Source organism: Bubalus kerabau, chromosome 3 (assembly GCF_029407905.1).
Source record: "Bubalus kerabau isolate K-KA32 ecotype Philippines breed swamp buffalo chromosome 3, PCC_UOA_SB_1v2, whole genome shotgun sequence".
Lineage (NCBI taxonomy): Eukaryota > Metazoa > Chordata > Mammalia > Artiodactyla > Bovidae > Bubalus > Bubalus kerabau.
The window spans coordinates 42,604,406-42,627,455 of record NC_073626.1 but is presented as its reverse complement, the minus strand read 5'-3'; the positions used below and the strand labels follow the sequence as shown (position 1 = coordinate 42,627,455).

General features: G+C 56.8%; 2 protein-coding genes across 2 annotated transcripts in view; both read right to left on the bottom strand.

The window, feature by feature from the left end:
- Window positions 1-8,402, bottom strand: part of TEAD3 (TEA domain transcription factor 3) — a 23,946-nt gene extending 15,544 nt beyond the window's left edge. Inside the window, exons 1-2 of the mRNA XM_055574423.1 lie at window positions 8,291-8,402; window positions 7,145-8,161 (exon numbers count right to left, since the gene is read on the bottom strand). Coding sequence (XP_055430398.1) covers window positions 7,145-8,161; window positions 8,291-8,402 — 1,129 coding nt within the window. The remainder of the gene's footprint in view (window positions 1-7,144; window positions 8,162-8,290) is intronic.
- On the bottom strand, window positions 8,166-23,050 carry TULP1 (TUB like protein 1). Its single transcript, XM_055571617.1, has 14 exons — window positions 22,912-23,050; window positions 22,762-22,813; window positions 22,319-22,397; window positions 21,892-22,059; window positions 21,077-21,226; window positions 19,527-19,832; window positions 19,060-19,178; window positions 15,874-15,879; window positions 15,611-15,781; window positions 15,335-15,447; window positions 14,236-14,347; window positions 14,056-14,154; window positions 11,541-11,712; window positions 8,166-8,746 (listed from the first exon to the last, which is right to left on the bottom strand). The coding sequence occupies exons 1-14, from the start codon at window positions 22,956-22,958 to the stop codon at window positions 8,613-8,615; spliced, it is 1,728 nt and encodes a 575-aa protein (XP_055427592.1). The 5' UTR covers window positions 22,959-23,050; the 3' UTR covers window positions 8,166-8,612.

Below are 23,050 nucleotides of genomic sequence, written 5' to 3'. Positions count from 1 at the left end.
GGAACTGCATCCCCAACTCCATCCCCTCCTCAACCCCTTGAGGCCAAGTCTATGTAATAAAGGGGGGAGGGCAATGTGGGGTGGGGGGACCACAGCGGCTCCTGCACTGGGGTAGTTGGGGTGCAAAGCCTCCCCCAGGTCTGACAGTGCCACAGATGAGTGGGCTCTAGAGGGGAGGCAGATGAGGGATTACGATGAGCTAAGACCCCTCCCAACAGATTCCTCAGCCCATTTCCCCCCAAATCCTTCCCTGAGGCCTCCCTCTGAGCAGCAGGGGCCCGGCGCATGGGGGGCCCTGCCAGCCCCAGACTTTCCAAAGCAACTTTCCTGCCTCCCCCAAGTCTCTGCCCGCCTCCCCTCACCCAGGCGGCGGGGGGGCCCCCCCTTCTCAGGGTGATGTCAGCCCCGCCCCGCCCCCCGCAGGAGCACTGTGGCCAAATATGGCGAACACAGCAGTGCTTGGGAGCTGGGACAGACTGGGGGGGGGCGGGGCAGCGGCCCCTGGCCGGGACTGCTGGCAGCTGGCGAGGGGGAGGGGAGCCCCGGGGGGGCGGGGGGCGGGCGGCCGCAAGGACAAGTCAAGGAGAGAAGCGGGACCACCGTCCCTTCCACTGGCTCACAGGCTACATGCAAGACCCACTTTCCAGGCACACTCCTGGGGGCCCGAGGCACCCACCTAGGGGCCCGCAGGTAACTCCCCACCCCACACAGCCATGCCCAGGAGCACTGTGTGTGCAGGTTATGCTGCTGTGTGGGTGCCCAGATTGACACCCAGTGAGAATATCTGCACCGCCCCCCCAGACCGAGGCACACCCGGGGGCACTGGCAGGTGGGCAGTGGCGCCTGGCTGGGGGCTGAACTAGGGTCTCTGTCCTTCCATGTCACTCAGGAGGGGGGTCAGTGTGGAGAGCTTGGATAGCCGCTCTGGCCTTCCCAGAGTTACTGCCCTGGGGCGAGGACAGAGAGTGGGCCCCCCTCCTTCTCTTAGACTCCAAACCACTGGGACTCAGCCTGCGGGGAGGGAGGAGGCTACAGGCTCCCCTCAGCCAGCTGCAGGACTGGACTGAGGCCAATCCTGAGGCCAATGGTGAAGGGGGCTGACCCCAGGGATGCTAGCCCCCACTCAGCTTAGGGTCTGATCTGCCCTTTCCATGGTGGGGCTCACAGGGGTGGCAGCCCCCAGCCGCTCACTGTCGCTGGCCCAGGTGTGCAGAGCCTCTGCGTTGCTCTCAAGACAGGTGGGAGAAGGGGGAGAAAGACCCAGGTGAGGGGCAAAGAGGGTGGAGGGATGGGGGGTGCAGGATGGGGGAGAGTCTGGGAGTGGGTGAAGAGAAGACAGCCAAGAAAACTGACAAAAGAGAGGAGACGGTCAGAGGGTGAGAGACCCAGAGAGGGAAAGTTGGAGTGAGAACAGGAGGGAGAGAGTGAGATCCGGAGAGAGACTGACAGACGAACAGGTAGAGCGCTGGAGAGAGTAGGCTCCACGGACACTGCGGGGAGGGGGCGGGTGACTGTGACCAACAGAGACACAGAAAGACGGAGACCAAGACGGAGAAGACAGGAGACCCAGCTGAAAGGGGCCAATCAATAAACCAAGACATGGTCAGGCTGTGCGGAAACAGAAAACCAGAAGGTGGGGGGAGAGAGAAAGAGACAGACGGAGTCAAGGACAGAAAGACCCCGAGCCCCGAGCAGACCAAAGGGGAAGGGAGGAGTGACAGGGGAGCCATCGCTGGGGGCTGGGGCCGCATCCAGGGTGACGGCCCCCTCCTGGCCCACTGCTCCCCACCCCTCCTCTCAGAGGACCTCCCCTCTCCCTGTTCCTGCAGGGCCTGCGGGCCTCTGTGCTCTCATATGGCCTTTACCTTCGATCTGACCAGTCACACCTGCTTCCCCTTCTCCCAGGGCCTTGGGAGGTCAGAAGATGCCTCTGGGTGGTGGCCAGGTGGGAGATAGGAGGCTAGGTGAGCAGGCTTCAGGGCCCTGAGGGAGATAAGGGGTACTCTGCAGCCCACTCCCCTCCCTGGGGCCAGACCTGCTGGAATAACTGGCTGGACAGCTCCAGAGGTGGAAGCCAGGGAGGCCGGGGCTGCCACAGAGGACCTAAACGCCCACCCCAGCCCCTCCCACCCCACCAACTCCAAACCACCCGCTCTCTACTGCCTTTCAAGCGGGGGCAGGGACAGACTTGAAGCTTGGGCCTCCCCAGAGCCTGGGCCTCGTGGGAGATGCAAGCCAGGCCAGTCCAGGCAGGTGTCAGCAATCCCCCCCACTCTCCCCAGGTAGCAGCCCCACCGAGGAGGAGATTGAACCGATGTCTGCACTGGGGGTAGTGGCAGCAGCTGTCCGCTCCTGCAGGAACTCAGCCCCCAAAATGCTCTCATGCTGAGTGAGAACCTCACTCAAAGGGTGGGAAGATCAGGAAATCAGCAGTTTCATCCCAAATGCCCTGCCTCCAGACCAGGGCAGGGCAGGGCAAGGCTGACCGGCCGGGGGGTTGAGGATGGGGCCGGCAGTGGAGGAAGGCTCGGGAGCCTCCCCGCCCCCATCCGTCTTTCCCTCCTTCCTCCCCACCCACCCCCACCGCGGGGCCAGCTGTTCTCCAGCTGCCAGAGGCTCCCACCCTAGAAGTAGCTGTGCTGTGCTGGGACAGGGACCGCAGGGCGGGTGGGATGCGGATGGTGTCCGCCGCCCCCACCTCCAGCCCAAGGACCCCACACCCCCCCCCACCCCCGGGATCCTGCCAAGTGACCACGCCCTGCCAGGCTAGGGAGGGAGTACCCGCCTCCCTAGAGCCAGGCTGAGATTTTTACAGGAGGAAGCAATTTGCAGAGCCCACTAGGAGGGAGGTGAAGGGGGCTCCCCCGCTGCCCAGCTTATTAATGTGCTTCCAATTTGGGAATCCAGCCTCTGCACCCACCCACCCCCTCTCCTAGGGCACAGGCTTCTCAGGGAGCTAAGGGGGCAGGGAAGCCCCCGCAGGCTTCTCTCTCCAAGGCTCCCCCTCACTGTCTCCCCCCTCCAGCAGTGTAGGAGGGAGGGAAGAGGCTGGGAGCCCTCAAACCTCCTGCAGAGAGAAGGGGCCCACTTCCCAGACTTCACCCCCCACTCCGAGCCGCTGTCCAGCCTCCTCATCCCGACCCAGTCCAGGAAGGCCAGGGATCCAGGCTGGAGAGGGCGAGGGTGCAGGAAAGGGGTGACTCTGGGTTTCGCAGTTCTCACCGTGTCAGAGGGCCCCTTGGACTCTGGGTCACCCACCGAGCTGTGACCCGTCCCTCAGTTGGTTGTTGCCTCCTCGGGAAAGTCACACTGTCAATGTCATGTATAAACACAGAAGCTTGCCCTGGGCCCCTCCTCTCTCTCAAACATACACACTCCTGTTCACAGCCACTGTCCCGCACATCCACTGTCACCTGCATCTCTCTCATTTCTTTCCTTTTAAAAAAACATTTTTTGGGGGGGCTGCATGCAGCCCTACCAGGGATCAAACTTGCACCCCCTGCAGTGGAAGCACCAAAGTCTTAACTCCTGGACCACCAGGGCAGTCCCTTAATTTTTTTTTAAATGGTGATAAAATATACACGATAAAGTACCTTTTTAAAGTGCACAATTCAGCAGCATTAATTACATCCTTTGTTTCTAACAGTTTTTTTTTGTGATCTGCCACGATCACGGGGTCACGGGCCCTCAAATTCAACACACACGGCATCCCACGCCATATATGCCACAGCCCTGAAGGGTGTCACCCCCACGGCCCCACTATCTCAAACCACCACAGAGGTGACTGCCCACAGGGTCAGTTTCACCCCGCAAGCGGCACCGACCCTCGGCGTGTGGGCTTTCTTTCTCCGTCTCACCCACACACCTGATTTCACGCTCAGCCATCGCCACGGCTTCTCAGCACTCGCATGCTGCACTAGGTAGAGTCCATCACGTCACAACGGCGTCTTAGCGTGTTATATGTGAGCACACCCGGCACAGTGTGCCTCATTCTGCCTCGGACACACACAGCATCACACGGTCGCACTGGCCCTCATAGGTGGCGCATCAGCATTCCAGCCAGTCAGTGCCAGACAGGGATGTGAGCTCACACCACTGGTCAAGCAGACAGGTTCTTTCACAAACCCACCCCGTGTGATGGCCCCTCACACACACAGAGGTCCCCTACATACACACACACACACGCATGCATGCAGCGTCACACACTGAGAACGTCACAGCGTCTCTCACACATGCATGTTACAAAGTCACAATGTCACATACAGTTCCGTCCTGTGAAGTCACACACATGAACTGGTTTCACCCCAGTTCCCCTCACATGCACCACCCCTACGGTGTCACCCACAGAGGGTCCCTCTCGGCCTCACACACACACACACAGGTCCAGCCGCACACACAGTTGCACTCCCGCTTCCCTCTATCACTTCCGGTCCTGTGGGCCTGGCAGGGAGCACAGGAAGCAATCAGCACTCTAGGAAACCTCAGGGGCTGAGGCTTTGCGGATTCACAGAGGGACAGGGTTCTCTGGTCCCCTGCGCCTGTGGGTCCCAGCCTCCTGCAGGACCCTGAGCAGACAGGCAGAGCCCCAAGGGGCAGTGCCTCTCCGGCAGACCACCCTAGGCTGGCACAACACTGGGGGAAGGGGAGGATGGGGCTAGGCCACAGGGACAGGGCCAAGTGTGATCAGCTGGTCTCCACCCCAGCTCTGAGCAGAGAAGCTCCCGCCATGGCCCCAGGGGTCCACGGAGACCTGGATCCTCAACGCTACCCCTTGAACCCCACATGGGAAGCAGAGGCTGGGACCTCCCGGCCACCTCCATGGAGAGCTGCAGCCTTGGGAGCCCTCTTTCTTGGCTCCTTGGGACCTGGCACCACCAGCTCCCCCCGCCACCCCGCACGGTCCTCTCTGTGAGCCGGACCCCTTGGCTCCTCTCCCTTCCTGAACAAAGAGGTGGATAGGACTAGCAGTTTTTGCTCCCTTCCAGCTTCAACCCTGAGCCCTCAGAGGGGTCTGGGAGAGGGCTGGCCATCCAGGTGGCCTCTGAACACCATTCATTGCCAGACCCCACAGCCAGTTCCCAGGGCTGTTCTCTGATTCCACCTGGCCCCCCTGGCCCCCTGATGGCTGCTGCCGTAACCTTCTCAGCCCCTCTCACTGGCTTCGCTGTCTTCAGTCAACCCCCGGTCAGCCCTCAGTTTCTTCCTTAGACCCACTTGATCACCCACTCACCTCTCCAGATCCCACCAGGTTCAGTTTCCATGATGGGAAGGCCGACTGACCAGGAACCAAAAAGAGATTTGGAGAAGCTCAGAGAAAAGGGACCAGAGAAGTCCTGGATTCCAAGCAGAGAAACTGAGGCCCACTGCCGAGCTGGGGCCAGATCTCTTAAGTTCTTGACCTCCTCTGTTTGAGATGTCTCCTTTTCATTTTAATATTTCCCCAGCTGTTCAGAATGTGCCAAGATCTGCAAACCTGAGGGTGAATGTGGGAGCAGAGCCCAGGACACACACACATACACACAGCTCTGACCTGGGCATCACTGACCATCCTACTCAGCCAAATGCACTAATTAGCATTAATTACTGTTCCCTCCCTGGGGGGCGGGGAGTGATGGTAGGGGAAGGCCCACGAAGTTGAGACTCCCACTGGATCCCAGCCTCTCTCTGAGGAGGGGGCATTTGGGGTCCCATGAGTCCCCCTCATCATATACCCTAGTCCTAGAAAAGACATCTGTCCATCGCCTGCTCACAGGGTGAGCAGGGATCCAGGAAGACCCCAGAACCATGGTCTGTGGTGGCAACTCTATGGGGAAAAAGAGCTGCCAGAATCTGGGTGGGAGGAAGACCTCATTTCTCACCAAAACTCTAACTTTTGGCAACTTCAGATTTCCCTCCTTGCCCCAGGCTGCCCCCAGCATTCTGGCCAACGAGGTGTCCTGGCCCCCCTGCTCTGGGGCTGCAGGAGGCGGGATACACAGAGCCGCCCTGGGCACCAGCCCCTCTGAGCTGTGTCCAGCCCCCACCCCCACCCCCTGCTCTACTCCGCTACAAGTTCAGGCCTGACCTGGTTCTGCCTCTACCTGGAGAGAGAAAAGACACAGAGGGAGCTGTGAGGGACGGCTTCCCTCCCCTGAGAAGCTCTACCCCAAGGCCTCAATCCCCCTTGTTCACAGAAAAAAAAAAAAAAAAATCTTGCAGCCCTGGATGAGGGCCCCTCTCCCGGAAAGGTGACACGGTGGGGTCTGGTCTCAATGACACTGCCCCAGGGCCCCGCTAGGCTGGAAACCAGAGGCAGACAGGCGCTCCCAGCTCTCCTTCCCCAGGCAGGAGTAGAGGGCATGACAGACAATGGTGGGGGTGGTGAGTGTGCGGTGGGGCTTAGGGTTAGAGGAGACAAGCCGCCTTCAAGTCCTCTAAAGTCTAAACACGGGCTCTGACGAAGTGTGTGGCCAAGACAAGGCCCCAAATCCAGTCCCCTTCGGAACCAGGCTCACAGAGCTCAGGGCTGGAACTCTGAAACCTCCACCCTGACGCCGGCGGCAGAAATGAAGGCAACTTAAGCCCCTGCCCCAACAGGGGGCACACGCCCGGGGTCGTGAAGCTTGGCTGCCAGACACCGTCCACAGTCCGGCGTGGCTGCGGGCACCGCGCGCGGGAGCCAGCCTGGGCGCCCGGAGGCCCGGCCCGAGGCCTGCGTGGAGCTGGGGCCGGGCGGGCTCCGAGAGAGCGCCAGCCGGGAGTCCAAAGGGCGGCGGGGCCCGGGGCTGGGCGCTGCGGGGACGAGTTCCCCGGTGGCAGGCCCCCCAACCCCAGACCGTGCGGGCCCCCGAATCCCGACCCCGACACCCCCAAATGCGGACGTCTGGACAGGCGCTGGCACCGGGGCGAGGCTGGCGGCTCCCCGACCTCCCCCCGAACAACTCGTCCGGGTCGCGGGGGGTTGGTGGGAGGGTGGGCGGGGCTTCCCGGAGAGCTTCTCCCCCTTTCCTCTAAACTTCCCGGCACCCAGATCCGGGGCTCAGGCTCAGGCTGGACAATGGCTCTGGGAACCAGCCCCCACTTGACTGCTCCCCACCCCCCAAAGCACCGACCAACCACACCACCTCTCCCAGCGGGGCCTCCTCCCGGCGTCCGCCCGGCTTACCTGGTCCGATCTCGCGGGGGCGCTCCGGCCGGGCGGCTCCGCCGGGCCCGAGGGAGCGAAGAGGGGGGCCGGGGGAGGGGGGTCGTGGGGAGGGGGCTGACCGGAATGTGCGGAATGAGCCGGGCCGGAGCGGGAGGCGCCGGGCGCGGAGGAGGGAGCGAGCCGCACGGAAAGTTTGTGTTGAGGAGCCGGGGCTGGGGGTGGGGGCTGCGGGGAAGGAGGGGGCGGGGCGCGGAGCGGGGCGGGCACCGGCCGCGAGGGGCGGGGCCGCGCGGGGCCGCCCCCCGCCGGCGCCCGGGCCGCCCACCCTGGGGCTCCGGGACCCCCGCAGCAGCCCGCCCGGCCTCTCCGCGCCCGGGCGCCTCGCTCCTCGCCCGCCTGGAGCGGCGCTCCTAACCTGCCTGGAACGCCGGGCGCTACTCCCCCACCTCCCCGGTTCCCCGCCGGAATCTGGGGCTCCGGTCTGGGCGGGGCCGAGGGCGGAGCTCCCGCCTCGAGGGCAGGACTCCCGTCGGGGCCGGGGCCCGGGTGCCGCGTCACTAGGAGCCCGGCGGAGCCTCGGGGCGCACGGGCCTCGGGGCTCCTTACTCTCCACCCCCCCCAGTCCCGAGCGGCCGAGGCGGAACGTCCTCTCCGGCCCGGGGGCCCGCACCCCCGACTCCCGGGGCCCCAGAACCGGCCCCGCCCTAGAGGCTGCGCCCGCCCTGCCCGAACCCGGTTTGTCTGGTTCTCCCCGAGAGGCTTGTTTCTCGAATTTCTCCCTTTCCCCCTCTTCCTGGACCTCCGGGGCCCTCCCTCTCGTCCCGGCTCCCCGGGGGCCCCCGCAGGGGGCCTCTCGACACCGCGAGCCCGCCGAGTTTCGGTAGGACCCGCGATGGGCGCGTGGGAGGGGACGCGGGAGAGCCTCGGGGCCGGAGCGGGACGGGGGTGGGGGAACGGAGGCCTCCAGCCCGCCCCCCGGACCCTTCCCGCCGCCTCGTTCTCCGCACGCGCTGAAGAACCGCTGCCCGTCCTGGCCTAGGAAGCGGCTTTATTGGGGGTGTGGGTACCGGCTCTCCGTCCCTCATCACCTGCCCCCTCCTCTGAGCCCGCGCCGGCTCCTCCGGGCCCTAGTACAGTCCCAGAGGGGGTTAAAACAACACTGACTACTGCTCCTGGACAGGAAGTGACTGGGGCGCGGGGCGGGGGTGGTGTTGGTGAAGCGGCGCAGCCTAGCTCCGCGACCAGATGTGCAGCTCCAACTCCAGATGTTCTTCATCTCCGTCCGACCCGCCGTCTGAGCTCCTCCCCCCCACCCCACCGTGCCAGGCTGGGCAGTGAATGAAGGTCACCCGGAGACGGTGAGGGGTCAGCCCCCCCGACAAGGGAGAAGTCTTCATCGAGAGGTTCTGGTGAAGGGACCGTGCAAGCCTCCAACGCGAATCCTTTTCCCAGCCCTGGCGGGCGGGCGCTGGGGATATCACTAGGATCACTCGCAGGCCAGCTTCCCGTCGAAACTGGAGAGGGCGATGGCGAACGCCTGCAGGGCGCACAGCGGATACCGGTAGTCTAGGGTGAAGGCGTCCTCGGCCACGCGGCCGAACTGCAGCACGATGTAGTCGGCTATGGACACAGACACGGGTGGAGGCGGCCTGAGACCTCGCGGGCTCTGTCCTGGCAGACGAAGCCCTCATCATTGAGGGAAGGGCCCCCACCCTTGCACTGGGATCCCAGTCCTTAGCCACCATCTCAGTCACCCTCCATCCATGCACCCTCTTATCTCACCCAATAAGCCTGCCTGCCGCCGTACCCGCCACTGTAAGCCCCTGAGGGCAAGGACCCTGCCTTACCTTCTACTGCCCAGGGCTAGGCAGATGACCTGCCCGCATTGTAGTAACCAGTCAAACTTGCTTATGCCTAGAATCCTTCCTTTCCAACTAATGCGATTTTACCCCATTCTTCTCATCCTAGACCCCAAGTCCTGAGACCACCAGCCTCATGGCCTCAACCAGTGCCCTCACTCAACCCCTACCTCATATCTGTCCCAGGTTCCCAGCCCCCATCCCAACACTTCCCCCGGCATCCATGGGACAGGATGTTGCTAAAAATACCCCCAACCCAGGCAGACCAGGCTCCACCCGAAATGTGATCTGGAGATGGGTTTTTAAGACTTCAGGACAGATGACACTGGGGGCACATCCCTAGGATGGAGTGGGGGTGGGGATCTCGTTTAATGTTAACCAATCCTGGGAACCTGGAAAATCCCTAGGAGATACTGCTCCGTATCCAAATCCCTTCAACCTAGTGGGGACCTCTTCCCCAGGCTTGTAACAGGGGATGTTTTTGTGTTCTGAGTATATCTTTTTTTTCCCTAATTCTACGATGGCAGGCCTTTGACCTCACTGGAAAGAGAATAGAAATGCTTGACTTATACTTCCTACTCCTGAAAGACAATTATCTTGATGGGGTTAGGAGTGGGGCACTGGAGACAGACTACCTGGGTTCTAACCCCAGCTCTGCCTTCACAAGCTGTAAGTTACTCAACCTCTCTGCACCTCGGTTTTCTCATCTGCCAAATGCTGTTCGGTCGCTAAGTCATGTCTGATACTTTGTGACTCCATAGACTGCAGCACGCCAGCCTCCTCTGTCCTTCCAATAGGGATAATAATAATACCTTCCTCACAGGGTTGTTGAAAAGATTTAATGAATCAGTATCTGTGAAGTCCTGAGAACACTGTCTGGTCCACAGAAAGCACTGTGTGTTTGTGAAATAAAATTTGAGGGCCAGGGTAAGTAATGCCTGCAGTTGCTGAGAGACTTGGGTAAGGGACTGCCCTCTCTGAGCCTCAGCATCCTCTCTGGCCACATAGGGGTTGGGCTATAAGTTTGGGGGGTTTTTTTTCATATTTATTGATTTGGCTGTGCTGAGTCTTAGTGGCTGCATGTGGGACCGAGTACCCTGACCAGGGGCTGAACCTGGGCCCCCTGCACTGGGAGCATGGAGTCTTAGCCACAGGACCACCAGGGAAGTGCCCATAAGTTTGTTTTTTTTTAACTTTTACTTTTGGCAGAGCCTCGTGGCTTTTAGGCTCCACTTTCAGTACATGATGCAGAGTACATCATGAGAAACGCTGGGCTGGAAGAAGCACAAGCTGGAATCAAGATTGCTGGGAGTAATATCAATAACCTCAGATATGCAGATGACACGTCCACCCTTATGGCAGAAAGTGAAGAGGAATTAAAAAGTCTCTTGATGAAAGTGAAAGAGGAGAGTGAAAAAGTTGGCTTAAAGCTCAATATTCAGAAAACTAAGATCATGGCATCTGGTCCCATCACTTCATGGGAAATAGATGGGGAAACAGTGTCAGACTTTATTTTTTGGGGCTCCAAAATCACTGCAGATGGTGATTGCAGCCATGAAATTAAAAGACGCTCACTCCTTGGAAGGAAAGTTAGGACCAACCTAGATAGCATATTAAAAAGCAGAGATATTACTTTGCCAACAAAGGTCCATCTAGTCAAGGCTATGCTTTTTTCAGTGGTCATGTATGGATGTGAGAGTTGGACTGTGAAGAAAGCTGAGCGCCAAAGAATTGATGCTTTTGAACTGTGGTGTTGGAGAAGACTCTTGAGAGTCCCTTGGACTGCAAGGAGATCCAACCAGTCCATCCTAAAGGAGACCAGTCCTGGGTGTTCATTGGAAGGAGTGATGCTGAGGCTGAAACTCCAATACTTTAGCCACCTCATGCAAAGAGTTGACTCATTGGAAAAGACTCTGATGCTGGGAGGGATTGAGGGCAGGAGGAGAAGGGGACAACAGAGGATGAGATGGCTGGATGGCATCACCGACTCGATGCACATGAGTTTGGGTGAACTCCGGGCACTGGTGATGGACAGGGAGGCCTGGCGTGCTGCGATTCATGGGGTCGCAAAGAGTTGGAGACAACTGAGCGACTGAACTGAACTGCAGTATCTTATTTCCCTGACAAGGCCATGGCAGTGAAAGTACCAAGTCCTAACCACTGGACCGCCTGGGAACTCCCTTTCAGTGGTTTTTGAACTCTAGCAGCATAACTGTCCCTTCAACACAGTCTTACCCAGAACAGCCCAGCATCTGCCCAGGCTCTGGTCAGTGCTAGGACGAGGCCCTGAAAACAATGCACCTGAAGACAGCTGCTTGGAATATCTGAGGCTCTTTGGGGGGTACAATGTGAGTGCCCCCACAGGAGAGAGTGACCTTCCTGAATGTTCTGGCTCCAGGGATAAAGGCCAGCTCCACTCCAGCACACGCATGTGTGTGTGTGTGTGTGTGAGAGAGAGGGAGATGGCAGGGGGAGAGGGGAGGGAAAGACCTGAGTGAGGTTTGGGGTCTTGGAGGTGGTGGGGAACAGCCTGGCTTGTGTCCTCAGATACTCACGGTCGTCAGCGTGGACAATCTGGAAGTTCTTGACTGAGGCCTGGGTGACTCGGCCTTGGAAGTTGAGGGTGTAGGAGCCACTGTCTTCGTTCCAGATGGGGGGCTTGTTGTGCAGCTCGATGAGGCTCTCCAGTGTCTTGTTCTGCCAGCGCACCAGCAGCCCGTCGCTGGCCTGGGGTGTGAGAGGTGGGCAGTATTAGGGGCAGGATAGTGAGAGCTGGCTGAGATATCTTGGGACTGATGGGGTGGGGCAGTGGCTGGGGACCTGTGGTGCTCTTATATATGTGTGCAGCCTGGGTGTCAATGGCCATGGTGGCCAGGGTTTCTTTGAGTACACCCACAGTATCTGTGGCATCCACCTGGCCAGGATGTATGTCTGGGAGAATGGGCTCGGCTGTGGGATGCCAAAGTGGAGGGTTGGAAAGTGAAAAGTAGCATCTGCCGCACAGGAGGGGCTCTGTGCCATTGGTCCCAAGAGGTCTTAGGCCACACACTAGCATCTATCACAAGGATGAACCAGATATTCTAGGATTTACAAGGAGCTCACAGTTGAGCTTCAAGAGATGTATAGGTACAGAGTAGTTAAAATGTCCTGGAAGAGTTTCTGGAAGGAAGGAGCAGGGTCTGTATGAGACATGTATTTCTTTTCTCGGTTTCTTTGTCACCTGTTCACGTTCATGGCTTAGAATGAGTCCACTCAAGATTGTGTCCTCCAAGAAGCCTTCCTGACCCCAAGTCTGATTTAAATGTCTTAGCTCTGAATTTCCATAACACCTCGCTCTTATGAGTTCTCCCACTGCACTGTTATGGACAGAATTAGATACCCTAACAGCAGGCGCAGGATTTGACTAATGGCTCTGTGCCTTACAGATGACAGGGGATGAGATGATTGGGTGACATCACTGACTCAATGGACATGAGTTTGAGCAAGTTCTGGGAGCTGGTGATGGACAGGGAGGCCTGGCATGCTGCAGTCCATGGGGTCACAAAGAGTCGGACACACCTGAGTGACTGAAGTGAACTGAACTGAACTCTGTGCCTTAGTTTCCCTCATAACAGGGTGTTGTGAAGATTAAGTGATTAATAGTGCATGAAGTGTTGTTTTGAGCAGTTCCTCACACAGAGTAAATGTTCAATAAATATCAGATATTGTTTTGATGGTACCTCTTGTATTGATTTTACATCCTCAATACCTGGCATTAATAAATGATTGTAGAATGAATGAACTGATGATGAAGAGATTCAGAGCAGCTCTGGGTGTCAGTTCTTACTAAGCCCAAGGCAGGCACCGCCTTTGGAGGATCTGTGTGTCTATTCCAGGATGGGAGGAGCAGCTGTGGAACACACAGGCTCCTAAAGACAGGAGCCACCCAGGGCTTGTGCCCCATGGGTTGGCCAGGTCTCTGATTATTCCAGTGTGGCTTTCCAGCAGGGAAGGATGTGTGATCAGCTGATGGGAGTATTCTTTTTCATTGTAAATGAGTAAAGTGACATCACTGTGAGTATGAGACATGCCAGTCAACCGTCTCTGAAATCCCGGGCTCACTCAGCTTGCAGTGCTGAGGGGCAAAGCGTGGGTCTGGCACACTGAAGGAGGCCCCCTCTCTCTGGGCCAGCTCTCCATCTTGCCTACATCACACACACACACACACACAAACAGCCTTTGCTTTTTAAAATGTCAAATCATATCACTCCTTTGCCCAAAGCCCTGCTGTTCCTGTTTCTCTGAGTAAAAACCAGATACACAGGCTCACCTGCCCCTCAGTCTCACCTCTCTGACCTCATCTTCCTCCAGCCACCATGGCAACCTTACTGCTCCTCAAACTCAGCAGGCACTCTCCTGCCTCAGGGCCTTTGCACTGGCTCTTCTCCCTGCCTGCATGATCTTTCCCCAGATATCTGCAGGGTTGCTCCTCACCTCCTTCAAATTTCATCTGCTCAGTGAGGCCCACTCTGACCACTGAATTTAAATCAAAACCTACACACACACATCTCATCTCCTTTCCCTGTTCAACTTTTTCTTCCCCGCCCCCCCTCCCACAGTAAATACCAGTTTCTAACACACTACACAATTTACTTACTTATCACAGTCTTTGTCTATCGTCTGTCTCCCTCCACTAGAATGCCAGGTTCATGAGGGTAGATCTTAGTTTTGTTGACTGATGTCTGCAGTTGCCTAGACTAATACTTGGTACTCAATGTATGTGTGTTGAATGAATATATGAATGAATGATTTTGATGTACACGAAAAAAAAAAAAACAACACACACAAACACAACTAACCAACCCTATTGTGCTCGTTTCAGTGAGTTCAATGAAAACCCTCCAAACTGAATCTATTGTGCAAGTTGCCAGAATGAATTTGTGACGGGGCGATTGGTGTGCTCCGGGTTGGGTATTGGCTAGGCCGAACACCCCCTCCCCACCCCACAGGCTTCCCGGAAGTGGGTTACAAGCCGGTAACTAGGGAGCAAGACCCACAGGGAAAGGCGTGTCAGGGAGGTGCGGGTCTCACGTTGCGAGGCCGAATGGGCACCCTTTCGTTGTCCGAATTCATGCCAGGAATGATGACTGTCATGCGCCGGGGACCTCGGAAGCCCAGCACATTGGTTTCCTGGGAGGGAGATGCGCATTAGACCACTCGGCGAGGGAAGGGGCCTGCCGCAGGGCACAAGGGGACAGAGGGCACTCTCACGTAGATCACGGCCGCCAGCTCCTGCCGAAGGCTCCCCACGTCCGTGCTGCCGCCGCGGTGCGGGTTCTGCCCATTGTCAAAGACGGTAAAGCGGTTTCCCAGGAGGTTGGACCTGCGAGAGGGTGGAGCTGGGGGCGGGGCTGAGGGGGTTCCCCACCCCTTCTTCCAGACCCCTCCTCACAGCCAAGCTTAAGAGCTTTCTGCCTCAAGCATGGGTGTGTCTTAGGACCCTGCCCCTGGCTTTCTGCATGAAGTCTTTTTAAAACCTGGATCTACAGGGAGACTGGGCAGCTTTCAATCCTCAGCTCTTACTAGCTGTATGACCCCAGGCAAGTGACTTAAACTCTTAGCCTCAACTTCCCCATCTGTAAAATGGGCGTGGTAATAGTATTTACTATCAATTTGGTTGATAAGATTATTGAATGGATTAATATTTGCAAGTTACCTAGAAATACCTCTGACACATAGGTAGGCCTTACATATGTGCTTAGTAAAGACATAAAGCCTGACTTGGGGACTCATTTTCTCCTCATCTCTCAGATTTGTGGTGAGGACTGGATGAGGTATAAGGGGAGACCTAACACAGGGTGGGTGCTGACTATTTCGTTCGGTCAGTTAGTAACTCTTTGTTGAATAGCTACTATGTGCCAGGTGCTAGGAATTCAACCACGAACAAGACAAGCATAATCCCGGCTTCATGGACTTTATGCCCTACTCCAAGTGAGGTTCCCGGACCAGCAGCATGGGCATCACCCCAGTGCGTCTTAGAAATGCAGAAGCTCACTCCCAGCCCAGACCCTCTGAACCCAATTTTTTTTTTTTTGCCTCACCCTGGGGCTTGCAAGATCTGTTTCCCAAACCAGGGATTGAATCCAGGCCACCACAGTGAAAGCCCAGAATCTTAACCTCTAGACCACCAGAGAACTCGCCTCACTGAACCATTTGAAGAAGATCCCCAAGTGATCTACATGTATCAAAGCGGACAAGTGTCCATGTATATAGAGAAGCCCGGGGCCGGGGGACAATTCCAGCGTGTCTGAGGTGGGGCACTCTGCACAGCGGGGCAGAGGTGACTGGCCCCCGAGCTCCGCAGCCCCACCTCAGCTTCCCAATGAAATTCTCCCCTCCTCGGGACAGATTGGTGGGATCGCTAGAGATGAGGTAGTTGGCGGTCTTGCTGCGTTTCCGCTTCCTGCCGGCCAAGAGAAACACCTGGGGAGAGGGGCAGCGGAGATGCGCTGGAAGACAGAGGCGAGCGGGAAGGGAGTGCGGAGAGGGGAAGGCCCGTTTGCCCCCAAGCCCCCACCCCCATTCTGGCTCTCGACTCGGGTCCGGGCCCCTCCCCTCTCCCTTCTCCCTCCCTCCTCCGACCCACCTTCTTCTCGGTGTCCAGGTGCAGGAAGTAGGAGGGATACAGGCCCCGGTCCATGCCCTTCTTGTCCCGGGTCAGCCGGCAGCGGACCGTCCGGCCCTGGGGGGCAGGCCGAAGCACGAACTCCTGGGGTTCGTCCACTTCCACGGGTGGGGATGGGGCCCTGTCCTCCTTCTGAGTCGGGGCAGAGGGTGCGTCAGCCCCAGAGCACCATCTTCCCCAGCCCTCAGCAGGTCCGGAGCCCGGAGGCAGGCAGGGCAACTCACCGCTTTCTGTTTGGGGGAGAGAACAGAGGCTGCTGCAGTGCTCGCTCCGGGCCCCTCAGCCTCCCCCGAGCTCGCCAGGCTGTGGGGAGCTTTGTGCTTTATTAAGATTCTGTTTAGCTTGTGGTTAAGAGCCAAGGCTCTGGAGCCAGACAGCTTGGGTTCAAATCCTGGTTCCACCACTAACTGTCTATGATGTTTGTTAATTTTTAACAACTCTGTGACTCAGTTCGTTTCACCTGAGAAGTATGCAGGATGGGGGTGGATATCTGGGACAGACCTTAGTTTATGTATTTAACAGACACTCATAGAAAGTCTACCGATGTGCCAGGAATTATTCTATGCACTTTCCAAGTATTCCTCTTTGGAATATTATCATTCTTCTTATCTATAGCTACTGAGGTGGTTGGTCTCTTTATACAGGTGAAGAAGCTGAGGCTCAGAAAGGCTTAATAACTTGCCCAAATTCACACAGTTAGTAAGAGGTGCAGCTGGATGTTGAATGCTGCCCAGTCTTCTGTTAGATGCACAGCCTGTCGAAAGACCTTCCATCACATGGATGCTCTTAGGAAGTGAACTGAGCTGAGGCTGAAGGTTTGGGTTACTGTGTTCTAGGCACATGGTGTTAGAAGTGTTAGCTACTACTGTTACTATGTGCAGGTGTGCTAAGTCACTTCAGTTGTGTCTGACTTTTTGTGACAAGGAAATCGCAACCCACTCCAGTACTCTTGCCTGGAGAATCCCATGGACGGAGGAGCCTGGTGGGCTACAGTCCACAGGGTCGAAAAGAGTCAGACACGACTTCACTTTCACTTTCACTTTCATGGACCATAGCCCACCAGGCTTCTGTCCATGGGATTCTCCAGGCAAGAATACTAGAGTGGGTTGCTGTTCCCACCTCCAGGGGTTTTCCTGACCCAGGGGTTGAACCTGCGTCTCCAGCATCTCCTGCATTGGCAGGTGGGTTCTTTGCCACTAGGGCCACCTGTTAGTTTAACAGAAAGTAAATACCCAATGAATGTAGCAGCCAATCTCCAAGATGGTATTTATACTCTAGTGTAGATCCCTCCCACATTGGTCTCTGTGATCAATGGAATAAGGCTGAAGTGATGTGCGGGAACTTTGAAAGCTAGGTCAAAAAAGATACTACAGCTTCTGCCTTGCTCTGTCTCTTGGGCCATTCTTGAACTCTTGAGGCAAGTTGGCTACCACATCATAAGGACACTCAAGGAGCCTCTGGAGAGGCCTCCAGCCAACAATCATGATAGTAAACCAATTTAGAAGTAGATCCTCCATTTCCAGTCAAGGTTTGAGAATGAGTGCAGCTCCACTTGACATCTCGACTGCAAATTCATGGGACACCCTGAGCCAGAACTACTCTTGCTAAACTACTCTTAGATTTCTTTTCTTTTTGAACTTTTTATTTTGTATTGGGGTATAGCCGATTAACAATATTGTGATAGTTTCAGGTGAACAGTGAAGGGACGCAGCTATACCTATACCTGAATCCATTTTCCCCCAGACTCCCCCCCCCCCCATCCAGGCTGCCACATGACATTGAACAGAGTTCCCTGTGCTATACAGCAGATCCTTGTTGCTTATCCATTTAAAATATAGCAGTGTGTACATATCCGTTCCAAACCCCCTAACTATCCCTTCTGCCTATCCATCCCCCTGGCCACCGTAAATTCGTTCTCTAAGTCTGTGAGTCTGTTCCTAGATTTCTGACTCATAGAAATTAAGAGGATGAATTGTTGTTTTAAGTTTTGGGGTGGTTTGTCACATAGCAATACAACAAATGAATAAATGAGCTCATTTTGCTCATTGAAAACTTTTAATAACTCTTTGGTTGCATTAGGCCCTAGGGTGGCCTGATTATCGCCCCTCTGTTCTTACAAGGCTAGTACCCTTTGCTCATATGTTCTGTCCCTCACATGAAGGGCAACCAAGATTCTAACCCCAACTTTCTCAGCAGGGGAGAGAAGGGACTGCCACCTGGATATGTGCATTTGAGGAGTAAATGCTCTCTGGGAGCCACCAAGAAGCCCTGGTGGGCTGAGGTTGCCCATTTTGCTGAAGACAGGTTTGCACTGGGTGTGAAGTGAGGCTGGTGTTGGGAAGTGGGCCCTTAACCTCCGGGTGAGTGGGCATCTCTTCTCCACTCTAGGCTGCTGCAGAAGAATCTTGGGAAACTGAGGACTATGTTTGGAATGTGGTATGGAGAAAGCTGGAACTCATTTAAACATTTCTATATGGTGAATTTCAAGGGCCTACTATATTAAAGGCTCTGCATGCCTGCATATTCTTTCTGGAAGATAATAAACTGGGCTTTCAGTCTATACATCAGTATCTGGTGATCTTGGCCCATGTGAATCAGTCCCTCGAGACCTGACCACTCTTGTACAAAGGAATAAACCCACAAAGCTAAGACCCCACCCTCACCCCCCAGGCCCTGCCCTCGGGGTGATCTCTCCATTCCTGGCCTGTTTCTCAAAGGCTTTCATCACCTTCTCCAGCTGGACCCCTCTCTCTTGCTTACTCCAGCCTGTGCATGTTGGTACCTGAGTCCTGTTTGTGAGGAGGGGCAGCATTCAATATATTTAACAACATGTTCTGCCCCTGGAGACTGCCCAATCAGAATGGACATGGTAGAGGAAGGTCCTGGAAGGCCCTTGAGAGCTAGTGTTAACCCTCTGGTTGCTGGAAGGTTGGGAGGTCCTGGGTGGGAGAGGAAGAAGCATTCTGAGCAGTCTCAGAGCAGCAGGGTAGAAGTATTTTAATAAATCACAGTCAGCTGGCTGTCAGTCAGTCCCTGTGCCCGGGGGTGTGTACGTCTGTGCCTGTCTGACTGTGCTCCACCTCCTGGTACAGAAAATGTGTGTGCTTTCAGGCGGGGCCATACAAGCACCTCCGGCTGTGTCTGATGGTTAGGCTGCAGTGGGGAGGGCTCAGGGCAGACAGCATAAGGCCCCCGGGTGGCCAGTCCCAGCCTGGTGACCCTGCAACTGCCTCTTCTGTTCCTACAAACCTGGTTCCCTTTGTCCTCATACCCTGTCACCAAAGAGGGAGCTAAGAATTCTAACCCCAAGGAACTCCATGGCCCCAGCCCACGAGGCCCCACACCCAGGTCCCCCAAACCCTGCCACTGCTCCCAGCAGGGACCTCGCCCTCTCCCTTCCGGGCTCCCACCTTTTTGCCTTTTCCCTTGGCTTTGCCCTTCTGATTGCTGTTCTTGGTCATCGCAGCGGCCGCCTCATCGTCCTCCTCCCCTTCCTCCTTCTTCTCCTCTTCGGAGCCTTTGGGAGTTCCTGGGGATGGAAGGGGAAGCCTGTTCGCCCCTTACCCTGGCAGGGGCACATCACGATCTACAAGGGACACCCACGCCTCACCTGGACCCTTCCCACAGCCACAGGGGAGCAACCCCAGTTCACTATTATCGGAAAGGAATAACCTCAGAAAGGCGAAGACCCTGTCCTGAGGCCACACGGCTTATTAAAGTGGGCGTCAAGGTGCCCCCAAGTCTTCCGACTTGAGAACCTCCGCCTTACCCCCTCTGCCTTACCCGCCCCTCCACACTGACAGCTGACTGCCCCTGGACGTCCCGGAACCAGAGCTCACCGGTCCGGAACCAGAGCTCACCAAAGCTCACCACCCACCCTTCTTCTTCAGAGCTTTCTCCGCTGGGCACTCCCCGGGAACCAGAAACATGGCTGCTGGTGTCTTCTTCACTGTGCCTGGGCTCACGGAGCAGTCCTTGTCAGCCTCCCCGGACCCTGCTGGTGTGGAAGTGAAGAGGTCACACCCCCACCCCCACCAGCCCCACACCCAGAGACCCTTGCTCCTCCAGAGACTAGGCTCACCTTTCTTCTTCATCTTTCTTATCTTGGTCCCTTCCCCCGCTGGAGCCTCCTTTTTCTTAACTCGAAGAGGTTTCAGTGGGGGGCCAGGGCTTCCCAGATCTCCTGGAAATGGAGGGTGGGGGTTAGACAAAGACGAGTCACACCCTCCACCTCACTCATTGTCCCTTCAGTCCCCTAGGAGGCTCAGAGCTCCTCTGCTTGTCTTGTTTTTAACCCTGAGTCCAGAAAGAACTGAATGAACACCAGGAGTATAATAAGTAGTGAATGAATGAATGCCAGGCCTTCTAAGGAAACTCTGAACCCCAGCTCCCACCCTATCTCCATCAGAAATCCTGCAAACCTTCTCTGGTCAGAGCTACAGAGAGTCCTCCCACTTCGAGAGGCCCAAGGTCCTAGCTATGTGTCTACATTTACATCAGACCCCAGCACCCGCCCGTAGGGCAAGGTGCCCAGCCAGGAAGCCATCACAGTATTTACTCACTGATTGATTTTTATTATAATCACTTGGATACTTTTGTAAAAATTATAAATATAATTCATATTGAGTTAAAAAAACAAAACTAAAAACTCACCAAGAACATGAAAATCCTCTGCCCTCCCTGGCTCAGCACACCCTGAGCAGGGGGCTGGGAGGATGGTGGTGATGGTGAGGGGGGCACATATTAATTTAAGGATCATTAGAGGGAAGAAGTTTCCCAGGTGGTGCTAGTGCTAAAGAACCCGCCTGCCAATGCAGAGACACAAGAGACATGGGTTTGATCCCTGGGTTGGGAAGATCCCCTGGAGGAGGACACGACAACCCACTCCAGTATTCTTGGCTGGAGAATCCCATGGACAGAGGAGTCTGGCGGGCTACAGTCCATGGGGTTGTAAAGAGTAGGACACAACTGAAGTGACTTAGCATACAGCATGCTGCTGCTGCTAAGTCGCTTCAGTCGTGTCTGACTCTGTGCGACCCCACAGACGGCAGCCCACCAGGCTCCCCCGTCCCTGGGATTCTCCAGGCAAGAACACTGGAGTGGGTTGCCATTTCCTTCTCCAATGCATGAAAGTGAAAAGTGAAAGTGAAGTCGCTGAGTCATGTTCGACTCCTAGCAACCCCACGGACTGCAGCCTACCAGGCTCCTCTGTCCATGGGATTTTCCAGTCAAGAGTACTGGAGTGGGGTGCCATTGCCTTCTCCGATACAGCATGCAGAGGGAAGAAATCACCAAAGGATGGAATACTTGGGTCCAGGCACCTGGTAGCTTTCTGATGTCTCAACCCCTGCACATCCATGCACCCCCAGGCCCCTCTGGGCCCAGTTTTGTGTGTCTTTTTGCCCCCTCTGGACCCTCAACACCCACCCTTTGGACCCTGGGCCTTGGTCTTCCTCTCCTTGATGTCTGTAGAAGCCTTCTCTTTGGGGGGTTTCTTGGGAGGCAGGCGGACTCTTTCTTTCTTTTCCTCCTCTTCGTCTTCATCTTCCAGGTCATCCTCTTCCTCCTCCTCATCCCCTGTAGGTAGAAATTCATCAATATGGGGGTTGGGGTGGGTCCTCTAATCTCTGCGGGTCTCTCCAGATTTCTGGGAGGTAGTGAAGGAGCCAGGGGTAGGAGGCTCCCCTCTGGAACAGAAACAGAAGGAAGATTCTCAAAGAATGCGGTGACCCCAAAGTCTTCCACAGCGTGCAAGTCACACGAGAGCTGGAGTTGGGGGTACGCTGGGGGCTTGGCAATCCTATTCTGGGAAAATGCGCTTCTCTGCAGGCCCTTCTTCTCTCTCTGGCTGTCACACACCCTCCTGGCATCTTTCAGTTTCCCCTTTTCCATCCCTTCTAATGAGACTCGTGCCTGCTTCTCCCACTCTGCTTCTCCCTACCCTGGTCTGTCTCTCTTTCTAACTCCCAGCCAGACCCATCTGAGCTCCCGCTGGCCCCTAGTCCTGGTCTAAGGCTGAGCTCTTAACTGCTCCTTTGTGCCTCGGTTTCCCCATCCGGAAAATGGGGAAAAGAACACGAGCATAAAGGGTTTCCTAGTTCAGAGCCAAGGCCAGGGATGCAGACGCTGTTTTCCCCAGCTGTCTGCCTCTCACCCTCTGTTGTTCCTGTCCAACCTCTCCTCTCCAGTCGCCCGCTCCCCTGCTGGTCTCCAGACGCCCCCTTCCCTTGGGGTTCGCTCACCGTCCTCCGTGTCCGGGGCGTCTGGGGCGCGGGCTACCAAGAAGGTCTCCCGGGGGTCGCGCTTCTTGGCCTCGGGGTCCCTGAGGAACTTGGTGTAGACTGTTTGCGCTGCCCGGGCCTCAGCCGGTCCCTGCGCGGGCTCCTCCCGCGGCTTCCCCTTCCGCCCGGCTGAGCCGAGATGCACGGGTCAGGGGTGACCCCCACCCCTTCCTGCGAAGGTGCCCGCGCCCCCTCGGGCTCCTCACTCTGGGGGCTCCCCGGGGCTCTGTTTCACTTTGGACACCGCTCTCCCGGCTTTCATTCATCCTTCCGCTCTTCCTATCCCCCAGCTCACCCCCCTCCCCTTCGTTCCTCGCCTGCGGGCCTTCCCTCACGGGACCCTCACCCTGGGGGTGCCCCGGGGCTCCCTCCCCCACCCCCAGCCCACCTCCAGGTCTCCGGGGCTTGGATCCCGTGGGGCAGGGAGCCTCTGGGGCTTCTGGCTTTTTCTTCCTCAACTTCTGTCGCTGCGGAGTGGGGGGTCAAGAGGAGGGAGAGGAAGGAAGGAGATGGGGGGGACTCTGAGGGCTGCCCATCACCCTTCTAATCCCTTGAGCCGCCAGAAATAACCGCGGATTATCGGGAGGGGAACTGCGCCCCTTCCTGGGGCACGATGGATGACTCTCTCCGACGTCTCATGGACACCTCCAATGTCCCAAAGCCCAGGTTCCTCCCCGCGACACCCCATGCCCCCCAAACACCCCTTTCCTGCAAGAACAAAATAAAGCCCAAACTTCCAGGGAAGTAAGGACCCCCAGAGGCTGCCCCGCTCCCAAATCCCCTGTGCTACGTGGGGGGCTCTCTGTCTCCTCCCCAAGCCGGGTGACCTACCTGCTTGGTGCGCTGCTGGACCTCAGGGCTCCGGCCTTCCTCCTCGTGTCCGCTGAGGGTAGCAAAGGAATCAGCCTGTCTCCCTCCCCAAACCCTCCATCTGAGCCCCCCACCAGGCTTCAGGTAGGGTGAAGTGGGGGCTTTCCAGACCTGTCTGAGGCCCACACCTCTCGGAGGGTGTCGTCCTGCAGCGGCATGGTGCCCGCGCCTGGCTGCACCCACTTCTCTGGCCACCCTGCAGCTCTAGAAGCTTCCCTGCCCCCGGCCCCAGCTAATCCAGGCTCAGCCT

Bases quoted from the DNA above. Each gene is read 5' to 3' on its own strand.
- TULP1 (XM_055571617.1), bottom strand. From the start codon at position 22,958: ATGCCGCTGCAGGACGACACCCTCCGAGAGGTGTGGGCCTCAGACAG. The intron at 19,179-19,526 runs GTGGGTGGTGAG...TTCCATCCCCAG, and splicing joins GAAAGCTCTGAAGAAGAAGG to GAACTCCCAAAGGCTCCGAA. The intron at 15,448-15,610 runs GTGGGTCGGAGG...CCCTCTCCCCAG, and splicing joins ACCTGGACACCGAGAAGAAG to GTGTTTCTCTTGGCCGGCAG.